Genomic DNA, 27,232 nt, shown 5'->3' with positions numbered 1-27,232 from the left:
GTTATGGGGCTGCAGGGTCTTATATATGCTGTAAATCTCATAAGTTGCAAAAAATTTCATCATCAAAATTCTCTTTTTACGATGAGTGAAATCTGTTAATTATTTAATGACCCATGACCTAATGAATTTCAAAGAAAGAATATTTATATCTATACGTACACCTCACTTTAAAAGTTGAGGCATGATACAAAATTAATTATTTGTAGTGGAAATTTTTAAGGATTTTTCTGACTATTATGAGGATTTTTTATATCAAAAGGTGCGAGTTAAGAGTAAACTTTCTTGAAAAGTTGAGGACTAGAGTTACAAGTGGGAATTACAGCAGCATTTTGATGACAATTAACGTGGGTGTTTGGAATGGAGTGAGAAGAGTCCAACCTGTTGAGAACCAATATTTGTAGGTGTGCACACTTCTCCTTGGAAAAATATCATCGACAAAGTACAAATGGGGGCCATCTGGTCGATTATCCGAATCATTCATCTATTAGGTGCATATACATGTAAAATTAAATCCTCAGAAACAACCCATACATACTTGTCCCATACAACCAATACATTGAAAAAACTATTCACCTTCTTTGACGAATGGGATGAGATTGTACATTAAAACTTGATAGGCCATTTATATGTCAGAGATAAGTAAGTGGTTATGAATAAGAAGAGAGGAATAATAAAGTTCTTCATTGACGAGATTTAGGTAAAGAATGTCCAACTTCTGGAGGGAAAAACTTTGTACTTGGATATCTGTTTAGGTTATATAAGTACTCATTTGAAGAATTCAACGAGATCTAGGCAGAGAATGTGTAACTTTTGGAGGTGTAATTTAGCACTTGAATTACCATTTCAACCATATAAATACTCATTTCTAAGAATTGACAAGATCTATGTATAAAACATCTAACTTTAGGAGGGAGTAACTAACGCAGGGTCGGATAGCGGAAGCTCTTATATCAATGCGTGGATACCTGATGGTTTACGAGCAAGTAGGTTTCTTGAATTTAGGTGGTAAGATTGGAAAGGGAGGTCAAGAAAATTAAAAGAACAGAGAATCAAAGGGGGCGGTGAATCAGTGAGATATAAGGTTGGGATGGTGGTCGGCTAGACTAAATAGGATGGGATATTGGCAGTTTACGTGGCTGAAAATCAAGGGGAAAGATGGAATGTTGGAATGATAATTTGGTGGCTATTAAAGAAGGTTTCATGGGGTAAAATACGAGCAGTAGATGGCTCGATTCAAGGGGTAAAACACGAGCAGCGGATGGCTCTTTTGTGGGCAATTTCCGAATGCAACAAACTAAACTTTATTTCCAGTAAAAGATAATAAAAATGTTTACATGCCATGTATTTATAAACTTTTGACAACCTTCTACTTTAACACAAACTAGGAAAACTCTAAACAAACTTCCTAAAAATTCTCCACTCAAAACTTGTCCAACTCAACTTTTTCAAATCCTAAAGAAACTCAAACTCCTAAAATAACTCTAAAACAAAATTCTGAAAGATATGAAAATCCACTTTCCTAGCTCTACTAAAGCTAGAACCTTACTTTATTTTGAATGGTAACAAATTTCATTAAAAAACGACAAATCGAGAAATTCCACCAAGAAAATTCAAAGATAAACATAGATACAAAAGATAAAAAAATATAGGGCCCTATCAAGGAGGTAAAAAATAAAAAAACTCAATATTCTGCTTGTGAACTCCCTCCCTAGCAAGTTTGTCGGCAATCCCATTAGCAGATCTTCTCACATGCACATAGGTTATATAGGACCCTTCAGATCTGCCTTTGATCTCGTAAAAAACAAAACGATCAAATCTCTGGGGAGGAATTAGAGAACCCTTGAGCCACCGTATGGCATTAAGCAAGTCTCCCTCTATTATTGTTTGGGCCAAACCATCTCTACCCAGATGAATTATACCTCGATGAACCGCCCTTACCTCTGCTTCACTAGCGTCTTCCAACCAATAGGCCATGAGAAAGCCCATACTACCTCCCCCTAGGAGTCCCTTAGAACCCCCCAATCTTAGCTGGCCCAGGGTTACCAAAACTAGAATCATCAAAATTCAGCTTCCTCATCCCATTGGGAGGTGGCTGCCACTGCTGCACAATCAAGGATTGGTGTTTCTTGCTATCACATATCACTCTCCACCCTTCCCATAAATCAAAAGCCGGGACAAAGCCGAACAGAGGGAGAGACTTTGCCCAAGCCATGGGGCAATAACTTTGATAAAGAGAAAACAGGTGACTTGGCCACTCCTTTGAAAACTCTGCCATTCCTTTCTTTCCAAAGTACCCACATGGTAGATAATAAAGAAATCAACCAAAGCATCCTCCCTTTTTTTTCCAAGGGACCGACTGCCGGCCCTCAAGTAAGTCTTGAAGCTTAGAGGGGAATATGCAACTCAATCCAAACTTGGAAAAAATCCCATCCCACACCTCCTTAACAACTTTGCAGTGGATAAAGATATGGTCCACACATTCTCCCTCCTCAATGCACAAGGCACAATGGTCTTCACTCAACATCTTACGGGCCCTTAGAAAGTCAACTGTTTGGATTCGACCACGAAGACCTGCCCAATTGAATGCACACACCGTTGGAGGAGCTTGGATTTTCCAGACTTTTGCTTCAATTGGAGACGTGGGACAAGGAACTGGTTGGTTGTAGAAATATTTGACAGACTAAACCCCGGTAGAAACCCAGATCCGCACTCTCTTATCAGACCTAGAAGAGCAGATTTGCATTCCTTCTAACAACTGAAAAAGCCTTTTGACTGACGATAGTTCTCTATCAAAGAAGTTTCTTCTGAAAGCAGGCTTCCATATTACTTTGTCATCTGATCTCTCAAAACAATCCTTTACTACGGCCGCCTTCTGAGCGGCAACAAGGAACAAATTAGGGAACAACTCTTTTGGAGGAGTATAGGGCACCAATACATACCCCAAAAGCTAATCCGATCACCAGAGTAAACTCTGAATCTGATGCCACGATTGAAGCTAACACTCAATCGCATTATATCACACCAAACTGTTGACCCCCGGTTTTCGAAAACAGTCAGAAACTTTCCAGTGACCTGGTTTCGAACCGTACTTGTTTGCAAGAACTTTAGTCCACAACTGCGACTGCTCCTCTCCAAACCTCCATAGCCACTTTCCCAGAAGGGAATGAGTGACCTGCTTTATCTTTCTGATACCCAAGCCACCTCCTTTTATCAGTTTGCATACATCCTCACAACTTACTAAAGCGAAATCCCTCTTGTCATCTGACCCCCCCCCCACACACACACAAGAATCTCCTTTGGATCTGTTCAATTCTGTTGGCAACACTCACAGGGCAGTTCAACAAAGATAATTGGTAAATAGGAATGTTCGCCAAAATGGCCTTGATAAGCGTTATCCTACCACCAAGTTCCTTTGTCGAGTGTTTAGCGTCCTTTCGATTCTTTCCACAATTGGATCCCATGTTAAATTTTTCGGTCTCCCTACTCCCAGAGGGAGACCAAGATATATACTAGGGAAATACTCCAAGGGACATCCCATTAGATTGGCTAAACCAATTGCCTCTGCCTCTTCTATGTTTAAGGTAAACATCCTGGATTTCGAGAAATTGGATCTTTGACTTGTATGAGGGGAGTAGAACAATAAAGTGTCATATGCAAACTGAATCCATTTTGACCAAATTTGAAGCCATCAACCAGTCCTTCAATTGGCCCATCTCCATGAGGAGGCTTAAAGTCTCAACCACTATAACGAAGAGGAAAGGAGATAATGGATCACCCTGTTGCAAACCCCTCGTAGACTTGAAGAAGCCCTTCAGGTACTCATTAATGAGGACAAAGAACCAAGCAGAAGACACACAGCTCCTAATCCATCCTGGCCATCTAGAACCAAAACCCATCTTTGCAAGCTAGCGAAGTGATACATCACTTCAAGAAGCAAGCACCATCCACTTGCTGGAACGATGCCGATACTCATACCAAAAAGCGACTGCCTTTTCAAGACACATTGGATCGTCACCGCAGAAATCATACCCTTGGGAAGCAGAGGAGAATACACTGACCAACAAGCCCGAAAGTGATCCAAGCAATGTCATTCAACTCTGTCATACGCTTTTTCCATGTCTAATTGACAAACGACGACCCCACCCCCATTTTTCCTAACAGATACACAGCTTCATTTGCCATAAGAGAGCAATCCAGGATCTGCCTTTGACATACAAATGCACTTTGATTAGCAGAAATGATGAATGGGAGAACTACTTTCAAGCGCTCGGCTAAAACCTTCAGCAAAACTTTTTACATGCAACCCACCAAACTAATAGGCTTGAAATCTGAAACCATAAATGCACCATTTACTTTCGGGATGAGGGCAATGAAAGTAGCACCAGTACCTCTATCCAACTCCATCCCCTCATAAAATTCATGAAAAGATCTCAAGATATCCTCGTTAACATAACCCCTCTGAAAGAAAGCAAGATAGAAACCATCCGGGCCATAGGCTTTATCACGGTTCAAAAAAAAAAAAAAATCCCTTTCTCCACCTCCTCTTCTGAAAAAGGCCTCTCTAAGACTTCCTTCTAGTACTCATCAAGAATTTTGAAATCTACATCTTCTAGAAGGGGGCGCAGAATCCCTTCAGAAGAATAAAGCGACCTTTGAAAGTTCGAAATTTCTCTGGAGATTTCTTCTATCTTATAAGATTGATAATCTGGATGGCTGGTTCGGCGATCCAATTGACCCTAGCGATCCGATCATGGATGTGACATGCTTGGCCTTTGAACGACGTAGACCTGCATCAGTAACTTTGCAGTTCAATTTCCGTTTGGGCTATTTAAGCATTCATTATGAAGATCAATGAGAAATAAAAAGTCAGACTTCATTGTTTCATAAAAGATACCTATGCAACCTTGTTGACTATATGTTAATATAACCGTACTTGGACAACTAATATAGCCCTACTTGTACAAATACTAAAATGGCCTTGTACTTATTCTATTGACAGGACTTCATTGTTTCATAAAAGATACATGTGGAACCTTGTTGATTTTGTATGATAATATAACCCACTTGTACAAAAACTAAAATGACCTTGTACTTGTCTTAATGACGGAACTACCTCATAGACAAGTTATCTGTGTAGGGATAAAATACTCCTAATTACAACTTCTACACACCTGGTTAGGCTTGAGAATGAAGATATTCCATTCCTATCTAGTTGTAGGTGAGCTTTACTAATTGATTTTGTGAGTATGTCGACCACCTGTTCTTTAGTTTTTCCCTTGGATGTATTGTGGTTCATTCTGCATTCACATACCCTTTTCCTTTCAAAAATGATAGTTGATCTCATTACATTTCGTTCCCATGTAACACTTGTCTTTGCATTTGTGTTGCACTCTAGTTTTTGTTTATAACCCAAAATTTATCTATTGACTCGGGCTGGCACCTTAAATTTTATTAATATGAATACACAATACCAGAGGGGGACATGTCTCCTTACCTCCAAGCCCAAAAGAAACACTAGAAATAATATCAGTTACCTCTATTACTAGCAATACCCAAAGCATCACGGTGAACCGCTCCCCTGGTTTTAGTAGGAAGCTCACCCCAAGACCAAAAAAGATTTGTTATTTTTATTCGTACAAGCGAAGTTTGCTAATGAGTCTGTCAAATGGTTACCTTCTCTTTATTGGTGGGAAATAATGGTTTTGCTAAGCTTCAACAAGTTCTAGTTCTCATGCCAATAATACAATAACAAAGTCTGCCAAGTGATATTTGCAATTTACTAAGAGGTGTTCCTGTCTATCTTATTCAAGCAATACACCTTAGAATTCCATTGCCTTACAATATCTAAGGCCGTTCAATAATGTCTATATGAGGTGTTCCTGTAGACATCCCCATTTTGTTTCACTTTAACGTACAATATTCCACAAATGATAAAATATCCGAAACGAACGACGGAATTTGCCTGGTAAGCTAGTTTGACCTGAAAAATTGGTAAAAGGCCCTATTTATAATGCAAAATCATATGAAAGGCCCATTACCATATACTTTGAGTCATCTAAACCATAATCCAACCATAGCAATCGCTAATCGGGTCAAAATTAGCTAGGGTCACTTCATAGCCCGAGCCTTAATTCCATTCTGTGACCCGATTTTCAGAAAATCATCAAATCGAGACCTGAGATTAATTTGAGTATTTTTACCATTACTTTAGGGTCGTTTTATCATAATTAAATCAATCGGGGTCAATCCCAATCCCGATTAAACATCCTCGGATTAATACTGATAAATGAGAGCCGTTGAAATTATTCAATCCTATGATCAACAACATATTTTAACTCATCAATTGGTGGTTTGACGGCTCGGATCATTGATCCAGAGTTTACTGAGTTGGTTGGTCCAATCGGATTGCCAATTCAATCAAAGGTTTGAAAAACGATCCGCCGTTAAAAACCGACGATTCTTATTGGATGAAAAAATTAAGTTTGGAATTTATATGGCAATATTGGGTTTAAAAGAACAAGGGCTCTCATTTATATCGAAAATAGTTGTGAAATACCGTAAAATCGCGAAAAAATCCAATTTCTTCACTTTCTCTCTCATCTCACCACACGTTTTCCCAAGCTTTGAAAAACGTGCCTTGCTTTCCTCTACCCAATTTTCTAGCAATTTAGAATATTTTTGGGATTTTAGGCTAATTTTGCAACTTGGGAAAAGAGGCATGTGTTGCAAGCTTACTAGTTTAAGGAATTGCCCAAGGACACATGTCCTCATTCAATTGAACTGATTTGTGTCTAAAATTATAGCAAGAAAATCCAAGTCTGACGTTTCTATTGTCGTCCAAATTTGTTTCTCAATGTGCAAAAGATTGAGGTCAAGTGGCAACATCTTAAAGCATTCAATTATTTTCCAATTTATATGGGTGTTTAAGGCCATTCAAATCTCTTTCTAAATTTCAAAAGATCACTCCTAAATTGAACGTAATGGCTGTCCATAGAGGGTTTCCAAGATTAAAAAAGAGAACATTCTAGTATCCTTTTATCTCACCATTCAATTCTTTCCTAAGATCTCACATTTGATCTCAACCCTTCATCTTGCAAGCTCTAATCTTAGTAACGCATGGTACCCTTTCCCCTATAAATAACACCACTCTTCTCCAATTCAAAGACACAAAAAAAAATTTCTTCTCCCTTCCTACTCCCAAAGTCGGGCAATACCACTCCTCCATCTCTTCAAGAGTTCGGCTATCCTTGTGACCCGAGTTCTCATACCTACTCTCTTTCCCTCTGGACTCTCTTCTCTCTCTCACACCCTCTCTAGATATTCTGGCAATTCCATCTGTCATTAGAATTGGTTGTCTTATTCTATCCCATCTCACGTTTAAGAAAATTTGGTGCAACCTCTCTCTCCTCCGTAATTCAAAAACAGATTTACTCGTTCTCGGTTGCGGAAATTGGAGCAACTTTATTGGGATCATCTGCATCGACAACATTATTTGGAGTGTATTCTTGAAGATCTACAGCCCATTCTTGGATCTACATCAAAGGTTGGTACTCTTTTCCATGCTATTTTGGAGTCACAAATATCTCCGATATTTTCAAAATATAGTGTTTTTATCGCGAGATTTTGATCCCGAACTAATCCCGAGATTTTAAAAATATAGAGAGATTTTCATTTTTATCATAAAATATCGCGATATTATCTCGATATTTTTATTTTATATTTTTTTTCTTAAATTTAATATTTTAAAATATTTTTAATTTTGCCGTTTATTTCCCGATATAAACACGAAAAAATTAATAAAAATTAATATATCCCGAGATTTTCCCTTGCCGAGAAATTACCGTGACCGACATTTGTGACATAGGATATCGCATGCTTAAGCTATAATTTTGTCTTTTGTGGCTTTTTCTTGGCGGTTTCTTCTCAAAATTTAATACGTAGTTCGATTTAATTAGCCTAATAGGACTATTGGATCGAATGTTAGATCTAACGATTTAGGGAATTTCGATTATGTTTGGGATTTAATTAAAATTAATTGGCTAAAAATTCAAAAATTGCAAAAAATAACTATGTTAGGATGATCTTTTTCTCAAAATATCATGTTTTTACTGCGTCCGTCACATCAGAACTCTATTGGAAAATATATTTGAAAGTCATAATTTTCACAAAATCAATTGTTAAAAATAGCAAACCAATTCAAAAGTCAGTTAAAATTGGTCAATAATTTTAGAATGCATTGGAAAAAAGATATTTTTTTAGAAAAATCAATAAAAATGTTAAAAAAGGTAAAAACAATTTATTTTATGGTTCAGATAAATAAAGTGAATTATTTCCAGTAGATACATTGAAGAAAATTTGATTTTTAGTAAATAAATTATTTTTAATCAATTTTTCTTGTTCAAAATTCAATAAATCTTTAAAAATCTCTAAAATCCAGAAAAATACGAAAAATTCCAGAGTATTAAAACACACATAATTGGTAAATAATTAAAGTTGAAGTCAAAGTTCAAGTTCAGTAAAAGTTGTAGAAACCCTAAAAGAGGCAACAAGCCTCAAAATTTGTAGGAAATCCTTAAGGCCTTGAATCTTATACTGCTTAGGAACATTTAGGGCCTCTTAGGAAATTTTAAGCATTAAGCTAGCTGAACCTTAGCTATAGGTAGCTTGCGAACCCTCAATCTCTTATGTCAAGCCTAGTTGCACCTAGAAGGTTAAGTCATTTGCATTCGTTGCATGTATAGATCCTAGATTAAATCCTTAAGCACACAAAGTCAAAACCCACATGCCCCTGATACCACTTTGTTTTCCCTTTGTGCATATCGCTGGGTCCATGCTTGCTGGATCCCTTAGGCTGCCCCCACATGTTAAACCCGTCTGCATTGGCTTTCCTCCTATGTTACCCTCACCTGCGGCTCCCCTCGAACTACCCCCAGCCGCCTCGTGTATGGATGGGCCAAAATTTGGCCTGGTACCATTAAGATTGTTCATCTACCGCCTCTCGTTCTCGGTAGCCACAGACTCTGCCATAGCTCGTCTATACTCCGTCCTCTGTCTGCTTGTCTCGACATCAGATGGATATGCAATATCATCATCTTCATCATCCACCCATTCTGCTCCATCATTGTTTCCTGCCACAGCATCGATAAACTCATCTCTCCTCCTCGCTTTATCCAACTTATTTTGTTTGCTCCCCTTCAATGAATTTGAGATGAGTGTCCTAACCTCCTTAGGGCAAGATGGGCAGACTGATACATCTCCATAACCAAAAGGGATGGTTAATCACTCATATAAGCCTTCCTTGGTCTTAAATACCCAGACCGTATATTAATCTGATGATAACCGCTCTTGAAGTTTCTTTTAGGAAAGACATTCGAGCTGGCTATCATGTTCAATATATCATCAAGGCGAGGGATAGGGAAACAGTATTTAACTTTAATCTTGTTTAATGTACCCTGCTATCAAAAGTCAAAACACATACGCTAAGAATTATCTGTCTTGGGTATGAGTAGAGCTAGAAGCCAAGAACAGCAAATGCATTCATGATTTCCCTCAAGAAGCATATCTCCAAAAACTCTGTAACCTACCGGTTCAATTCTTCATGCTCCTTTCGGATCATTCTATAGGCTGCCTTATTGGGTAAACCAGTGACACGTATGAAAGACCAATCCAGACGGCTGTGGCTCTTTGGCTTAAAGTAATGGGTATGCTCCCCATTGATGTGAGTTGGGCTTACCCAATGCGCGTGGTTTATGGGTATTTGCGTGCATCCGTAGGGAATAGTCCCGCCCTAAAAATCGGTGTTGGGATACACTATATCATACATAGAAGGTATGAGAGACCAATCCAGTGTTGAATGTCCCTCATGTGTTTTTTTGGTAGGTAAGCTGGGTTTGAACCTGAGACCGCAAGGTTGAGATACAAAGCCTCAACCGTTGAGCTACAGGCCCAGTCCCTTAGATCTGTCATTTGGAAACACATCTATATAGTCTCTCATCAATTGTTCCATGCTCTTCAGAATTACGGGCTTTGCAATTTATTCCTTCCCAACATTGCCGTAGATCTGTCATTCTTAGGCTTCACCCTTGAAAATTGCCATGGAAAGAAAGTTGACACCTTACCCTGAACAAGCTTAGGCTCAACTTTCTCCCTCTTAGGACGCAGGGTAATCTTAATAATATCCTTCCAAAAGGAGTGTGTTTCCTTTCGAACATGGTGAAATGTATCCCTATCATACTGCCATGGTCATCCCAAAAAAGTATGTAGCATGCATCCATTGTGATATTTATTTCCAATCGAGAATTAAATAAGGCATTGTTGTGAGACTATTACTTCATTACCTTCTTGAACCATGACTTCTTGGTAGGGTTGCAGATGCTTTTTTCCTTTAAACTGAGATTTGTAATAGCCTCCTATGATACTATATTTTCACAACTCCCACTGTCGTGATCATGTTTCACACCCCAATCGTCCAGATGGTATTGGCGATATTAGTCCTCGGTCAATCGTCCTCACCTTGATGTTGTGGTGATAACAAGGTCCTTCGGGTGACAAGAGCTTCCCCATGATCACCATACGAAACTTTGCCTTTCTCTTCCTCATCGAAAAATGCCATTTATTGGTTCTCGTGATCAACCCCATAGTCAAGCTCTTCTTCGATCAGCCGTTGCTCTCCCCTAACCAAACAATTGTTGACATCCTTCGGTAGTTTGAAGACTTCTGTTCAGGCTCTCCACACTTAAGGCACCAAAATTTAGACTGCCATCTTGATTTTGTAGCATCAGACCAGATGAAAATGGACCCATGCGATGAAGAAATGTAAAATTTATATACCAGGAATGATACATTGTAGCATGTCATAGGAAATGATAATGACAATTTTCATGTTTTGGGTTGGTATATAAAATCAAATACAAAGGAAATTGGTCTATTGTGATTAAAAGCAAAATCCATGGCTCAATGACAGTTAATGTCTTTGTTTCCCTCTGTTAAAAAGTGTGAGGCTAGTTTAGTCAATACATGTAGTATGAGGTGGTATTGTAGTCTTTGTACAAGGTTGCCCTGCGCCTATATGTACATCATTTACATTTTAGGACTCCTAACTAGAGACTCTCTGTAACGACCCGAAAACCAATATCCGAGTCGCTACCAAAGAAATAAAGAGCGTGTCAAAAACTACAAGATTTTTTTTTTTACCCAACGTATAATAAAAGAAAGAAACTAACAATCTTATTCCATATAAATAAACGATCCATTACATTATTTCAATTCTAACTACCATCAAGTCCATAACTGAGAGCAAATAATTTGAGTAGATGTCTGAAACAACAAAAAGAAAATGTGAATATGACAGCTACGTCATTCCACCACTAATCGACGACTTTCTCCATCCCGTGATGTATGGATTCAAGTTTGTTCATTTGCGAATGCTCTATCCTCCTCGGCATCCACAAGTTCTTCATGTCCAAGTCAAGACTAATAATGTCCAAAACACTAAGAGCATACAAGAATATGGATTCCATTATAAGCTACCTCTTATGATCAACAGATTAATCATAGAACAACAATTAATAATCTAAATAGGGCATATTCAACACTTAGGAACAATTAAAAATGCAAAGCAAATGATAGAATTTAAACATGAACATGCATGAGACTCCTATCCCCAGGGTCATACGACAATCCACTTGTCCCCTTCTTCTTCTTTTTTTATAAATTTGGTATTTATATATACCCGTCGTTGATCCCTGACCATCAGGAACCCTCCACCGACTCTTGGTGTGATTCCATCTAGGGTTTCCTTTGGGTCACCTTTCTAGGCCCACCCGAATTACATTGCCAACCCGAGGTCGTACGCTCTCAGTCGGATTGGCTTTTGGCTTTTTGCCCATGGTTGGCTCCCTGCCTCCCTCCACATCCTAATTAAGTGTTTATGCATGAATTTTCATACGCACCTTTTCCCTCATTGTCATGAGGGCTATACTTATCACTTTCTTACCTGCCATGGTTAGTCACATTCACATTCATAATATTTCAACAATCAATGACAATTATTCATTTAGTAACTCCATAAAGAACAGAAAAAGACAGATACATATGAAACCACATTATAATGTCAAACCATTCAAGTCACCATTAGTAGTTCGGTCACTATTACTTGCCTTGATTTGTATGAGATGGATGGGAGAGTCTCTAGGTATCAGTTCGAGGCTAACCTGAAATATATCACATGATAAGGCGTCAATTCAGTCATTCGATGGTTGTGATTTGCTTATTATTTTAGTCTTAACTTGTTTTCTTCTAATATTAATTAAGCCCTAATTTTATCCATATGACTAATGTAAAAATCTCTAACTAGGACATTCGTGGAGATCATCTAACCGTATCCTGATCTATAACACGAATGGAGAACTTCATCTTATAATAAGGTTATTATCATTATAACTGCCTAACTGGTTTATGGAAAAATATTGATATCATTCTACAACAATAGTATGGAAAAATATTGATATCATTCTAAACGTGCTTACACGTTTAACTGTAAGCATAGGTACCACTTGAAGGAAAATTCATAGTATTTTATTATTATTATTATTATTATTCTTTTTCTTTACTGACACCCACCCACACACACACATATATATATATATATATATATATACACACTCATATATATATATATATATGTGTGTGTGTGTGTGTGTGTGTGTGTGTGTGTGTATCTTAACATATAGGTTTATAACAACCTAAGTAATGCATCCAATCTGATCAAAATTGTTAAATAATTTCCCCCTATCATGTACTGTTTGCTTAATACTATACATAACTACCAGATTTTTGACAAAACATAAAATTACCAAGACTATGAACGTAAGAGTATAACATAACCGAAATTCCATGATCTGTTCATGATATTAATACACAACGAAAAAAAAGACTTAAAGGCTGATTTTCTAAATATCATAATTAAGTGAAAGAAGAAGAAGCTGTAAATACATCTATTCATAGTTATTATTTATAAAAACATGGGTTCCAGAATATAAGATTACAAAATCTACATAGGTCAGTTGTTCCACAAAAATCAGTTTTAGTCCTTGTGATCATGAAAATAATGATTGTAATATTACCTATAATAAATATGAAATTTTAGATCAATACAAAAAAATATGGTCTGAACAAAAGAAAACCTTAATGTTTTTACTAAAAATCATTTTAATACAATATACTAGACACAAACTTTTAATGAACCGATTAATTTTATGAAATAAAATTAGTAAATTTGAGTAGAATCACAAGTCACAAGCCCTAAAAACATTACAGCCCTAGCCCATGATCTATTTTTTTATCATAATATAATCAATCTAATTAAAATTAAATACCCTAAGATCTGACCTAAAAAGAAGAACAAGAAAAACCTTCATCTATCAATAAAATCTTGGAAGATTTTTAACCCTATTCCTGTTAAAAAGAACCTAAAACAAAAATAAAATCACTCACTTGTATGAGTCTAGGTTTTGCAAGATCCCACCAAGCCTTCTTCTCCTTCTTTCACTCTCCTTTCTTCTCTCTCACTCACTCTCTCTCTCTCTCTCTCTCTCTCTCTCTCTCTCACACACACACACACACACACACACACAAAAAAAGGGGGGCGTACTGTTTGTTTTAAAAACCCAACGATTGAGCTTTATAAACCCAATCGTGTGGGTTTTCTAATTAAAGTGAAGTTTGGGTTTCTTTTTCCTTATCACCTTCTAACTTTAAGTCCTACTCATAGTTGTAAATTCCGTTTCGGTCGCCATTTCGTTTTGGCCACCGAAACGGAATTTCGGTGGGATTTCGGTCGAAACTTTTCGTTCGCACAAAAAATATATTAAAAAATATGAGAAAAATCCAAAAAAATAAAAAATCAAGAGAAAAAGATGAAAAACTAATAAATAGTCCAAAATATGTGTCCCAAAAGGCATATTCATTACTTAAACACATAAAGTCTTGCACAAGTCCAAACTGATAGTCTGATACATAGAAAAACATAAAAAAAAAAGATTCATGAAAGTGAAACATAGACAATAGCTAGTAGCAACAACTCTCAGTCATCATAACCTGGATGATCATACTCAATGTCTTCTTCGTCGTCGTCGTCGTCGTCGTCGCCGCCGTGATCACCACCTGGACCACCAGTAGGGACATCTTCTTCAAGAGGCATGAAAAAGTTGTCGTCGTTGTCCCCGGCCCCAACCACAGCAGTAGGTGCTTCAAGATTTTCCCACCCAATGTCTTCCGGCGTGAATATGATACCTTCTTCTTCTGCAACCCAATCCATCATGACATCCAGATGGTCTATGCCCAAAGGGTCACTAGTGGTAGATGATTTCCTCAACAAGTCCCTGATAAGGAAAACATTAAGTTTAATGTCAAAGGTTAAACTTAAAAGCTTAAAGTGATGAGGTGAGAGTTGAAAACATTATATTACGTTGTATACCTTTCTCGAAACTTAAGATTGTAATGGACAAACACCAAGTCATCTAATCTCTGGTGCTCTAACCTATTTCTCTTTGTAGAGTGAATGTGTTCGAAGGTGCTCTAATTCCTTCACACCCAGTCGCACTGCAGGTCTGACTGAGGATTCTGATCGCAGAGGTCTGTAATTCTTCCACGTCACCTCCGAATTGATTCCACCATGCAACTGTAAAGTAACAAATAGTAAAGCATTATTTGTTGAGAAACTGAAAGTTAAAATGAATTATACTTAATTAAACAAAAAACTCAAATATACCTGGTCCCAACTTCGTTCGGTTGCAGATTGCAAGCTTCATTCCAAACATGCCCTTAGCCTCTCGATAATCCTCAATCTGATTGGTGATGAGGTCTTGTGTACCTTCATCAGGTACCAGTCGAGTGATGCATGCCAACAAGCCTCTGGTTACTTCACTGTGCCTAGAGAAGGTAGGAGTGAAAAAGAGAGCAGGGTTAAGAAAATATCCTGCTGCATGGAGGGGACTGTGGAGTTGCCTATCCCATCTTTGGTCGATGATCCTCCAGATGGGATTGTAATCTAATTTTCTCTTCAACCTCTCCTTGATGTTCTCTTTGGCCTTATCCATGGCCTCATATAGGTAACCCATCGCCGGTTTGTCCTGCTGATCTACCAAGCGCAGCACTCTCACTAAAGGCTCGCTGATGTTTAGAATATACTTGCATTGGTCCCCAAAAAAATTAATCCAACACAGTACTAACTACCCCTTCACTTAGTGGGTGTTGGACAAACCTACTAGTACTATACTCATCAGACACAAACATCTGCTGAAATGCTTTCCGATTCAACACCAGACTTTGTATGCTAATGAAATTTGTAGCAAATCTGGTTGCAGCAGGGCGGCACAACTCCTTCCCACCTGTGAACTTCTTCCTCATCAAATTCAAGAGACTTCCATGGTTGTAGATGAACTTTGTAATCGTTCGAGCCCTCTCAATTGTGGTTGCTATGTGAGGAAATACAGTCGGTTTGCACAGATGCTCCAAGATGAGATCTAAGCAATGAGCTGCGTACGGAGTCTAGAAGAATGTACCAAACGTGGCTTCTAGTCTTTTCCCAGCAGCTTTGTAACTTGGCTCACTGTCAGTTACAAATTGCACCACATATTCCGGATTCACCTCTCCGACAATCTTTGCAAAGATATTGTATAATTCATCGGCATTCTTCACTATGCCAGTTGCATCAACGGATTTGAGGAATATGACTCCTTTAGGGTAGTACACCAAAAAGTTGATTAGGGAACGTTGTTTGGTGTCTGTCCATCCATCTGCCATAATGCTACAGCCAGTGTATCTCCATGACATCTTAATCTCCTCCAAGTAGTTGTTTACCACATCCACTGTATTCTTTAAAATGGGACCCCTTAAGGCATGATAAGTAGGTGCCTTATAACCCGAACCCACGGCATTCACAACATCAAACATAGGTTGCCAGAAAGGTGAATTGACAACGTTGAAAGGGAGATTGGCATCGTAGCAAAGCATGCCAACCGCCATTTCTGCTCTATCCATTGTTTCTTTAGTAGCCAAAGCACTTTTAATGCTTGGCTGGGCTCTAGGGGTTGTTCGTGGTGCCATTGTTTCTTTAGTAGCCAAAGCACTTTTAATGCTTGGCTGGGCTCTAGGGGTTGTTCGTGGTGCAAAGAAATTCCTGATCCTTCCTGTGATTCCCTTCTTCTTCCTTTTTGTACCACTTGGTTCTACAAGAACTTCCTTACCTCTTCGTTGAGGGACTTGAGGCAATTGTGTGCCAATGTCTTCTTCATCCTGCTCTTCTTCTTCGTCTGGTGTGCCATAAAAACCTCCAACCTCTGCTCTGGATACGCTCATCCTAGCCCTTTCTTTTCTCTTTGCATCTAAAAGTTGCTTCATTCGATATTTTACATCTTCAGTCACTTTTTTGCATGATGCTACTTCACCAGGAACAGCCGCTAAATGTTCTTTCAAGCGGGTTATACCTCCACCCGATATGACTTTGCCACAGAATATGCAAGTTATTTTATTTCTTTGACCCGAAACCAATGTACCGTAAGTCCATGCCGGGTCATCCGATCTAGCGGGTGCCGAACCAATAGAGGATGCTCTTGCAGAAGGTCCCGAGCCCGACCCACTCATTCTGAAATGAAGTAGAAGAAGGGGAAAAATGAATTAGAAGAAAGAAAATTGAAACAAATTACAAAAAAGTGAAGTAGAAGGGGACAACAAACAAATGAAGTAAGAAATAAAAGAAAGAAAATGGAAAGAAATAAAGAGAACCCTGAGGTTGAACTTGAGTTGAAGAGAAGAAGAAAAAATTAGCCTTCACTCACTTGAAATAAGCTTTTGGAAATAGTTCTTGACTTTTTGACCTTCTAGTGGTAAGTTGAATGTATGCCTTCCCTTTGCTCCAAAATAGACTTGGATTGAGTTGAAGAAGAGGGTAAACTTGTAGGAAATTTAGTAGAATAGATAATGTAAGTGAAAGTAGAGAAAGAAGGAGAATCACTTATGTGAAGGTGAAGGGTAAGAAGGTAGGGAAAAGGCTATTTATAGAGTTTTTAATTGATTGTACATTTAAAAATGACTAAAATACCCTTCCCAACAGCTATAAACGGTCACATTTTGAGGTTAAAATGGTCAAAAACCAAAAAGAGCTTGCAGGGGCATTGTCGTAAATTCTGCAAAATCCAGTCAAACTAGTCGTTATGCACGATTCCGGCCGGAATGGAGAATTTCGTCCATTCCGGACGAAATTCCGGATTTCGGAAAATTTCGTCCGGAATGGAACGAAATTTTTGTTCCGGAATTTAAACGAAACCGGTTCGTTTCGTCCATTCCGGACGAAACGAAACGGAATTTACAACTATGGTCCTACTACACTAGGATTAACAAAATTCCTAAACTACCCCCACTACATGCTAAAATTTTTATAAAGTTAAGGTCCTTTATGGAATTTAGATTAGAACTGGTACGTTATTTTTATCAAGATACTAAAAATGATTAAATGGGGCCCACCCTTGGGCGTGAAAAATTTCAGCCCAAAGTGGCACACTGCAAATAAATAGGTGGGTTTTTTTTTTTTTTTTTTTTTTTGTGGGGGGGGTTACTAAATTGCCCCTAAGACTTGCAATAATTGCATTCCAATGCCCCTAAACCAAATTAAATCACATATGATTATAAAAAGGGGTGTCTTTATCAATTATTTTGGTGTTTAAAATGAGGAGAACTCAAGTAGGGTGTCTATATCAAAATTCAAAAGTAATTATTTATTGTGGTCATTACACTCTCCATCCTCTCCATTCCTCTTCCTTATCCCCATTTCAAACATGTTATCAGAGCTAAGATCCTAGGGGAAGGAAAAAGAAGTAGAGTTTTTCCATCACCATCTCCCTTGGAGATGTGCCGTTCCGCTGATGTCTACTCGTGATGCTTCACCGTTGTTCGTTGTGCGCACCTTTGGTGTGCCTATTTTTTTCTCGATTGATTGTTGGTGGCACTTCCATTGCTCTTTAGTATGCATATTTGTTCGTTGTGCTCTCATTCAGGAGGGAGACTTTGTTATGATCGCTCTCGCCGTAGTGCTGCTTCGGGGGGAGCTGTTATTTTTAAGTGGCCATTACTCTCGCTGTTACACTCATTGTGGCCGTTACTCTTTTTGATATGTACTTCACTGTGTATTCACCAAACCAACTTGAGGGGGAGTGTTGTACCAAGTTGTGTGTATGAGATGATTATCCTTTTTTGTTGTATGGACTTTATAGTTGTTTGTATGGGTATTGTAGTTTTCTTTGTACCAAGCTGGAGTTCCATAGTCTATACACTCCAGCTTGAGGGGGGAGTGTTAAAGAGTGTGTGAGGGTAGTTTAGTCATTACTTGTATGAGGGGGTATTGTAATATTTGTACAAGATTGCTCTACTTTGGGCCTATATATACATAATTTACATTAGAGGACTCCTAAGTGGAGATTCTCCTTCCTCTCCATTCCTCTTCTTCTTTCTCTCTACCTTATCCCCATTTCTAATACCCTAAACACAAAATTTCATTAGAAAGACGAGAACAAAAAAAGTTATGCTACTGTGGTAGTGACCCAGGTTGTTATTTTTTAGTATTATCTAATTCTTAAGAATGTGACATAATAGAGTTGTAAAAACTTTTTTCCATGGAAGTTGAATCTGAATGTCGTATGGAGCTCTGCCATTAGGAAGAAATGATGATAGTAGACAATGATGTGCATGCAGGCTGCAAAAGGTTTTCCTAGATAATTTTAGCATTTTTTCTGAGATAGTTTTTTTTTTTTTTTTCAATTGCTTGTTTCCAAAATTTTGTGTTGTTAAAATTTCCTTCAAACTAGACAAAAGAATTTTGACTCTTTCAAACCATTGAGTTCACCCACCCAAGCAGTGTTTTAAAATGCAAATGCCGGCCCAAATGCGGCCAAAGTAAATCCTAGTCGACACGGCGCGGTGTGGCCGAGTACTTGGTTGACGTGGTCATAACTCATGAGAGTCAAAGGTGTTTTGATTGACTTTGCAGGCCAAAATGCGAACTCAGAAAAGAACGCAGCTATGGTAAAAGGGAGTCGACTTGGGTGAGTCGATGATGACGTGGGTAAACAATTCAAATATGTTTACCGTTAGAAAAATAATGTTCATTATTTTTCTTAGTTTGTTGTTTATTATAGCTCATCCAACCTTAGCATGCTATGTTTAATTGATCTACGTTTCACTTCAGGAAATTAGTTGTTCAAGAGAGAACTTTCATATCTATGTGAAAATAAGCAATTGATTTGTTGCATATTATTTAAACATCCATAGTATGTGGTTAGTTTTTTCTTCCTATATCACGATTCTTCTATTCTTCTCAATAGCCTTTTATTCATGCAGATGCATAACATGTTGCTTCCGTATTTTGTTGCCTTGAGTGTGACACCCCCCACTCATAGCCTTGAAGGTACATTGTTGGTAAGTCTGTTTAAATTTCCATCTATAACATCTCAGGAAATCATTCAGGAAGTTCTTTCTTTTCTATTTATTTAATTATTGTTACAGATATTATAGTTGCGTCTTTACCTATGATTAATGAAATACCAGGTATAAACCATTACATTATGGATGGATTGTAGGCATTCATTTTATCAAGTTTGACATGTAGTAAAAGTTTCATTGAATTAAATTGCATTCAAGAGATAAAATCCAGTGACATACCCGCTCAGATTGTATGTTAATTGGTTTATAAATGTTTATTTATTACCCATTTTAAGCTTGCACTAATTTTCCCTCATTTTATTATGTTACTAAGTTTGTCTCAGTTATTGAAGAGCCAATTTTCACTCTCAACTCTTCAAAATGTGGTGGACCTAGACTAAGTTTTGGTCAATGAGTTACCATGTGTATCAAATATGCTATGGTTGTACAATATGTATTGACCGTTGTTTTGGCAGCGTATACCTGCTCTTTTTATTTTTAAAATATGTTGGCTCGTACAACTCAATTGGAATAGTAACAACATATGAAAAAATACGTTCCAAAAAATAACAAACCAAAATATTTAAAGATAAGGAAGGGTTTAAGCTATATACATACACGTATATAGGATCTTCCAACATGTTACAAGTGCAGCTTGGGTTAGTAGCATGAAAATATTTTTTTGACACCAATTGCCCTTACTAGGGTGGTTATTTGGTAAATTATAAATTGTTTTTTTATTATAAATATTACTTGTTCTAATTACAAAAATGCCATTAAAAATTACAGATGTACCCTTCTTGTAGTAACACAAAAACCACCTATATCCTTTCTCTTTTCATTTTCTGGTGGCATTTCTTTGCCACGGTTTGCTCCGTCAAATTCTAGCTAATGGTCATTGGTCGAGTGGTCAGATTGTGTCTTTGCTGGCATGCCAGTGGCTTGTGTCTTGCCCCGAATCTTCCTCTCCGAGATGTGATACGACGATGAGGGAGCAGTGTGACGCCATCCTCTATGCATTGCATTCACTCCTCTGATCGTGGTCAGATAATGTCTTTGCTTGCGTGCCAGTGGCTTGTGTCCCGCCCCCGAATCTCCCTCCCCGAGAGGTGATACAACGATGAGGGAGCAGTGCAACGCCATCCTCTATGCATTGCATGCACTCCTCTGATCCAATCACATCATCATAATAGATATCGAATATAAGATTATTTACAATGCGTAAGCAGGATCCGTATACAACTCCAGTTCACTGGAAAATGCTATTACAAAATCCAACATCTTTTAACATAACTATCATAACTATAAACATGACAAAACCTACACTGACTTTCAGCTTTCATTTTTTTCCTCTTGTTGTGCATAGGATCGGAACTTTCTCCCAGTTGAAGCTTAGGATTAGGGTTGAATTTGTTCCTTGTGTATTGTACTTTTAATGTAAAGCTCAGTCCAAGTTTCTGACATGCTGGCTGGAACTTTGTTCTGATACTACCTGAACTGAAATCACAAAACTGTGCATGCAAAAGTGATCTCATCCAATGAAAATTCCAAGAACTAAGCAAGGAATAATCAGATCTGGAGATAGTAAATGAAATAGCTTCAATAGAATTCCATTTACAGTAAAAGACTTAAAATACAGATACAAAATCGCTTAGAAACAGTCACCAAATGAGCAACGTTCTTCCCTAAAATTTTTACACTTTTACCTAGAAAAAAAATTGGAAATCAAGTGGTTGAATGCACTAGTAGATCCATACCGGAGGTAAACTAAGGGATCAACCCTTGAATATCCACACAACAGCAAGGATTGGCCTTGTCTCCAATGCGGACAGCGGATATTTAAATATTTGGCGAAGAGAAGAAAACAAAGAAATAAATGGGAAGAGAAAGGTGTCTCCCTCACCTTTGTAGAGTAGGGCAAAAAAAGGGAGAGAGAGAGAGAGAGAGAGAGAGAGAGAGAGAGAGAGAGAGTGCGCACAACACTGATGTGAAACGCACAATCATATTCCTGCAAACAAAATAGAATGCTATAGTAGGCGTGCTTTTAATCTCTCCAATTATTCTCTGTAGTAGGCCCAGAACTATAAGCCAAAGACATCTTACAAAAATTGCACTAGAACCCCGGTCTCCTGTTTGATGTGTGGTTGGCTATTTGGTAGAAATTAGAAATAAAAATCCTTTTACAGTCCTCAATTTGATAGGGTTTTAATGTTGGGAACTACATCTAATGAGGCATTGTCTTCACCACAGCCATATTTGTAGTGCTACCCATGTAACCATCTATCTCTGTGTGATTGTGTGCTAGTATCAATTTCTAATTGTCCAGTGGCATTGATGCTAACATTGCAATTACCAAATAATTCCCTTAAATTACCTGAGAAAGTCGAGAGAGAAGAAAAGGATGACCATTTGTCGATCAAATTTTTGTTGGTATGAGAGAGATAGACGGAGCGAAGGGGATTTTGGAGGCTTCCTTGAATTTCTTTCCACGAAGTTGACGGAAAAAAGGGATTGGAGTAGTGCTCAACTTGGTTTTTGATAATTTTGTGGACCTAGTGCATCTTCAAAAGAGCACCTCTGGATTCTCTTGAGAATCTTGAAAGTCCCATGTTTCTCCTTGTTGATGTAACTATATTTGTTAATTTTTTTCATTCTTGTATGCGTAACCATATTTCTTTGATAGAGTTGTGCAAATGATACACTTGCTAAATGTTGACAATTACTTGCTTTTCTTTTGGATCACAATATTAAAAGATGTTACTTATGTTTTAGCTTTAAACATATTTGTTTCTGTATGCAGGCTGGCAGGGATCTTAGGTTTTTAAGTTTATCAATGACTGGATGCTTTTGTTTTGGGGGCCTCTTACTGCTGGTATGAGATTTTTTTTCCAAGGATTCGCTTGTATGAAATTTATTCTTTAGGAAAAATGAATAAAATTTTAAGTTATCCATCGAATACATGAGAACTTCATACTTTTCATTACACGGGTTTAGCTATCTCTTTTTATAAAATATAAAGTTATCCATGGAATGCATACGAACTTCATACTTTTCATTAGATTGTTTTAGCTATCTATTTTTCCCAAATGAAAATCAAATGATGATGACATATCAAACAAGTACGTTTTGGATTTTGGTAATTATTTTGCCGTATACCTTAATATGCTTGTTAGATGTGATTGAGACAGGTCTTTAGGTTTTGCCTGGATCTTCTAATAAAACTTATCTATAGTAAATTTCTCGTTATTGAACCTTCTTGTTCTCCTACATGAATTCCCTTTTTATTGTTTCTTTGGATCACTTTTCATGCCTGGACAACAAAATAAATAACTAAGGTACTATTTGATGACCCATTTATGTTGTTGGAATATGTAACTTGCCTAAGGGCATTTAGGACTTTGTACATTCTTTATGTTTTAGTATAAATATATGAGTAAGAGGGAGATTACCCCGAACTCATTAATTTCTCTCTAAACTCTCTTAACATGGTATCAGAGCCTTAGGGTTTTCTGATCCCTAGGTTCTCCATTAACCTCCATCTTCTCCATCTCTCTCACCTAGCCCTAACCTTAAATCCTCTCTCCATTATCCTCCATCTTCTTCCTCCCTCCTTTCTTTTACAAACCCTAACCCTACCCTCCTCTCACGACAAACCCTAACCCAAAACCCAAAACCCTTTCCCCCTGCCTCTCTGCCCCCCGCGGCAACCCCATCCCCTTCCCCAGCCCCCGCGGCAACCCCCTTCCCCTTCTCAGCCCCCCGCGGCAACCCCCTCCCCTTCTCCAGCCCCCACGACCCTCCCCTCCCTTCCACAGAAGTATGTAAAACTAATGAAGAGGGGCTGCAGTCAAGACGGTACAGGCCATCCACCTCACGAACCAATCCAATCGTCCTCCCAGTCGAAAGGTCCTGAAAAAGACAATAAGAAGGATAGAATGAGATAGAGCAAGCAAGGTTTTTCGTAATTTGGCTAAGAGACAATAAACTAAATGGAGACTTAGGGACACATGACAGAAGAAAGCTGAAGATTAGATGAAGGACAAGTGGTACCAATACCAATGATAGGTGTAGTGGAACCATCAGCTAAAGTAATGGACTGAAAATCAGATGGAAATGAGCGAAAAGAAAAGAGCTGTGATGAGTTTCCAGTCATATGGTTTGAGGCTCATGAGTTAATGATCCAGGACCCTGAGCTAGAAAGTAATGTCGTAGGTGAACTACCTGGCTGAGCGAAGCCTGTTGTGGCCTGGGAGGCACTCTGTCAAAGGCGTTGTAGCTCCTTATAGTCTGCCCTCGTAAAGGTCAATGAGTCATCAGCAGAAGAAGAGGAAGGAGCAGAAACAACTGTTAGCCCAAGGGTTCAACAAGTACTCCTATTGATATGTTTTGATGATTAACAAACCCAATTTGTCATTAAATGGTTTTATGTACTAATGATCTCCCATGTCTAAGTAATTATGTTCAAAACATTAGTACCTTCAAGAATGCACAATCAAGGATCAATTCATTCAAGCTCAAAGTAAAATCAAAGACATGAAGAAGGCATCAACAACACAAAGGCATATCAAGGCATCATCAAGGCAAGACATGGTCTTTCAAGGCAAGATTGAATTCAAGCCCAAAGGACGAAAATCAACTCAAAAGACAAAGCTATGGTCAAGCATCAACAAAGTTGATTGAAGACAAATCAAATCCTCTCCAAAGTGCCAACAATATTGAAGATCAAGTTATAATTAGATTGTATATGGTCAATCATGAATAGTCTAGGTTAAAGGCACAAAAGAGAGTTAAAACGAACCCATAATGAACTTAATTGGATAGTGAATGATCATGGTGGTGTCCTCACATATTTGGACCCACATGACATTCCATTCAATATGGTATAAGTGAATTCTGAAGGCCCAAAGAAAATCAACAACACAAAACTGGAAAACCTGCTGAAATAGCCTTCTTGGAATTCCGAGCTCGGAACGAGACATTTTCTCTGAACTCCGAGAAAGGACTTGTTTGAAAAAATTAAACCTGTTAGGGTCAACTCGAAATTCCGAGCAACAGTTCCGAGATGACCGTTGAGGAGTCTAAAAAGGCCATATCTTTGACTCCCCTATATATATGGACTCTTGGGCCTTAAGGAACACTCTTAATGATTAAACCTAACATTCCTTTAGCATTTATAAGGGTACTTACTACATTCTAACAAGGAAATCACTCTCCCCGCTTTGACTTTAGATTGTTCTTGAGAGACCTTAGGGCTTTTACTTGTTCATCCTTTTCTTGAGTGAGAGTGAATGTTATTTACTTGTAATCAGCCTACTAAGAGGCAAGTGTGCTACATCCTTCTTCTCTTCATTGTACTTGGCAACAAAGGGCACCGTAGTTAAGACCCTTGGAGCTTGGACGCTCGGATTGTACTTGGCAGAAGGAACGCCGTATTTAAGTTCCTTGGAAGAAGATAGTGGATACCTCAAGGAGACAAACTTGAGAAGAGTGGAGTAGGTCTTAGGTTTAAGACCGAACCACTATAAAAACCCTTGTGTCAAGCTTCTTGTCTCTTCTTCTCTTCTCTTATGGTAAGTGCTTCACTATTGTCTTTGAATCTTATTTTTAATTTTCTAATCAAACTAAAACTAGTGCAAACAAAGTTTTTAAATCCTTAGGGTTGCTAAGTGGAATTTCAACAACTGTATTAGAATAGCCAGTAGTGCTGAGGTGAGCAGATCGAGGCGGGCGAAGTTCTTGGTGCAGTGTGCAGCAAGTCTCAATAACGTGGCCATCACGTTGGCAGTGGGTGCAATAAGGACGGCCACACCCATTCCCAACACGGCTACCACGTCCGTGGGTGCACGAAAAAGAACCACCTCCCCGGGGAGGATGAGTACCACTGCCTCCGTCATATGCCGCAAGAGTAGAACCGTCGGAGGAAGTGCGGGACGGGGTCTCGCCAACGCACTACTGAGCGCGAGAGTAGGCCTCGCACAACGTCGGAATGTTGCCAGAACCAAGAATCTGATGGCGCAAGTGAGTAAACTCGGGCCTAGGCTCTCAAGGTAGTGCACCACTCAAATTTGTTCTCGTTGACCTCAGAGAACATTAACATCAGATGTGAAGGGAAGAAAAACGTCAAGCTGCTGACATAAGAAAATGAACTTCCCATAGTGAGCCTCAAGAGACATCACCACGACGGAGGCGCATCCACTCAGAGTAAGTCGAACAGGTACGAGTGAGGTTCTCAACCCCAGAATAGGTCAGGACAGTGTGATCCCAGATCTCTTTCGCAGTCGGGAGGAGGATCAACGTAGAATAAATGTCAGGAGTCATGCTCAGCTATAGAAGACTCTGAATCAACGCATCTTCCTATTCCCAGCGAGTATACGTGAGATCCTTAGGTGAAGGAGGATCCTCACGTAGAAAATGTACCTTACCCCGTCCAAGAAGGTATGTCTGAATCGCAACCTTCCAGGGAAAATAATTGGTTCCATCAAACTTGGCAATGTTCAGTTGTGGGTAAGAGTTGTCTACAGGAGCCAAAGTAGAAGACGAAGAAGAAGGGGCGAGGGTGTGGTAGCAGCACGGACCTTAGTCAGGGCAACAAATGTCGACAAACAGAGAGACCACCACCAACGGCTACAACGAGTAGAAGTGGAGAGGATGGATGATAAAACCAACTAATCATCAATAGAGAGACTCATAGGACGATCGCACGAGCAAAGGACAAGTGCAAATATGAACCCATAGAGAAGCTAGGAAGATGCGCGAGATGAAGATAAAAGAGACAAATTTAACACATCAAAGGGAAAATAGAAAAATAGGGTTTTATGTAAGATTAAGCCAAAATATGGTTGTCGGGAAAGCGAAGATCGGAGGAGATAAGGGACTCTGATTTGAAGAAGAGAAAGAAAAGTAGAAGTAGATGGGAGATACTGTAGCGATACTGTAGTGGGGAATGGAGCAGAGGAGGAGGCGTGGGGCGTGAGATGGGTTAGAGTTAGGGATCAGAAACCCTAGGGCTCTGATACCATGTTGAGAGAGAATGAGAAAAGTGAGTTGAGGTATCTCCCCCTCACTCATTTATTTATATACTAAAATATTTGCACAATGACTAAAATGCCCATAGGCTTATTCTAACATCAATGAAGAAGAAGAGTGGAGTTAAATTTCATGGGTTATGGGCTATGTTTTCTCGCTTAGTAATCAAAACATAGCTATTGCATCGGCAGGTATAGTTACATAAATGCCCTCAATGACCAAACAAATTCTCTACCCCCCTCTCCTTCTGAATCTGATTACATTTCAGCTTGTAAATGAAGGGAATATGATGATATGGAGTCATGCCTTTAGTGAATTTCTGCTACTCTGTCTCTGTTAGAGATGCACTGGTATTACCCCACATTCTCTACAATGTAAAAAATGAAATAAATGTCAATTTCATTGTGATTAGTCCTTGCATGGGATACATGGAGTATATAACATTTTGTTGACACTTTAATTGTCACCCAAATAAGTATGAACTTCCGACCTGAGGTTAAGCTCCTATAGGAAGTGTCTAATCCATGTAAATTCAACAGTGGTTGATGTCATGACTCTGTACTCTACCTATGTAATGGGTACTCTACCTATGTAATGGATCCTGCTATAGTTTGTTGGTTCTTGCTACTCCAGGAAACTAAGCAACCATTAACTACAATATAGAAACCTATCACAGATCATCTAGTGTCTAGATCTCCCTCCCAGTCTGCATAAAAGTATCCTGCAACAAGTA

General features: G+C 38.6%; 1 protein-coding gene across 1 annotated transcript in view; it reads left to right on the top strand.

Annotated features, from left to right (window-relative positions):
* Nucleotides 1-27,232, top strand: part of LOC143886376 (MATE efflux family protein) — an 80,961-nt gene that overhangs the window by 45,417 nt on the left and 8,312 nt on the right. The window contains exons 11-12 of the mRNA XM_077390321.1: nt 19,393-19,470; nt 22,274-22,345. Of these exons, the coding sequence (XP_077246436.1) occupies nt 19,393-19,470; nt 22,274-22,345 (150 nt within the window). The remainder of the gene's footprint in view (nt 1-19,392; nt 19,471-22,273; nt 22,346-27,232) is intronic.

Source organism: Tasmannia lanceolata, unplaced genomic scaffold, assembly GCF_043159265.1.
Source record: "Tasmannia lanceolata isolate RefF3 unplaced genomic scaffold, GAP_Taslan_0.1 ptg000011l, whole genome shotgun sequence".
NCBI lineage: Eukaryota > Viridiplantae > Streptophyta > Magnoliopsida > Canellales > Winteraceae > Tasmannia > Tasmannia lanceolata.
The sequence above is the reverse complement of the archived record's forward strand: the minus strand, read 5'-3'. Positions and strand labels throughout refer to the sequence as shown.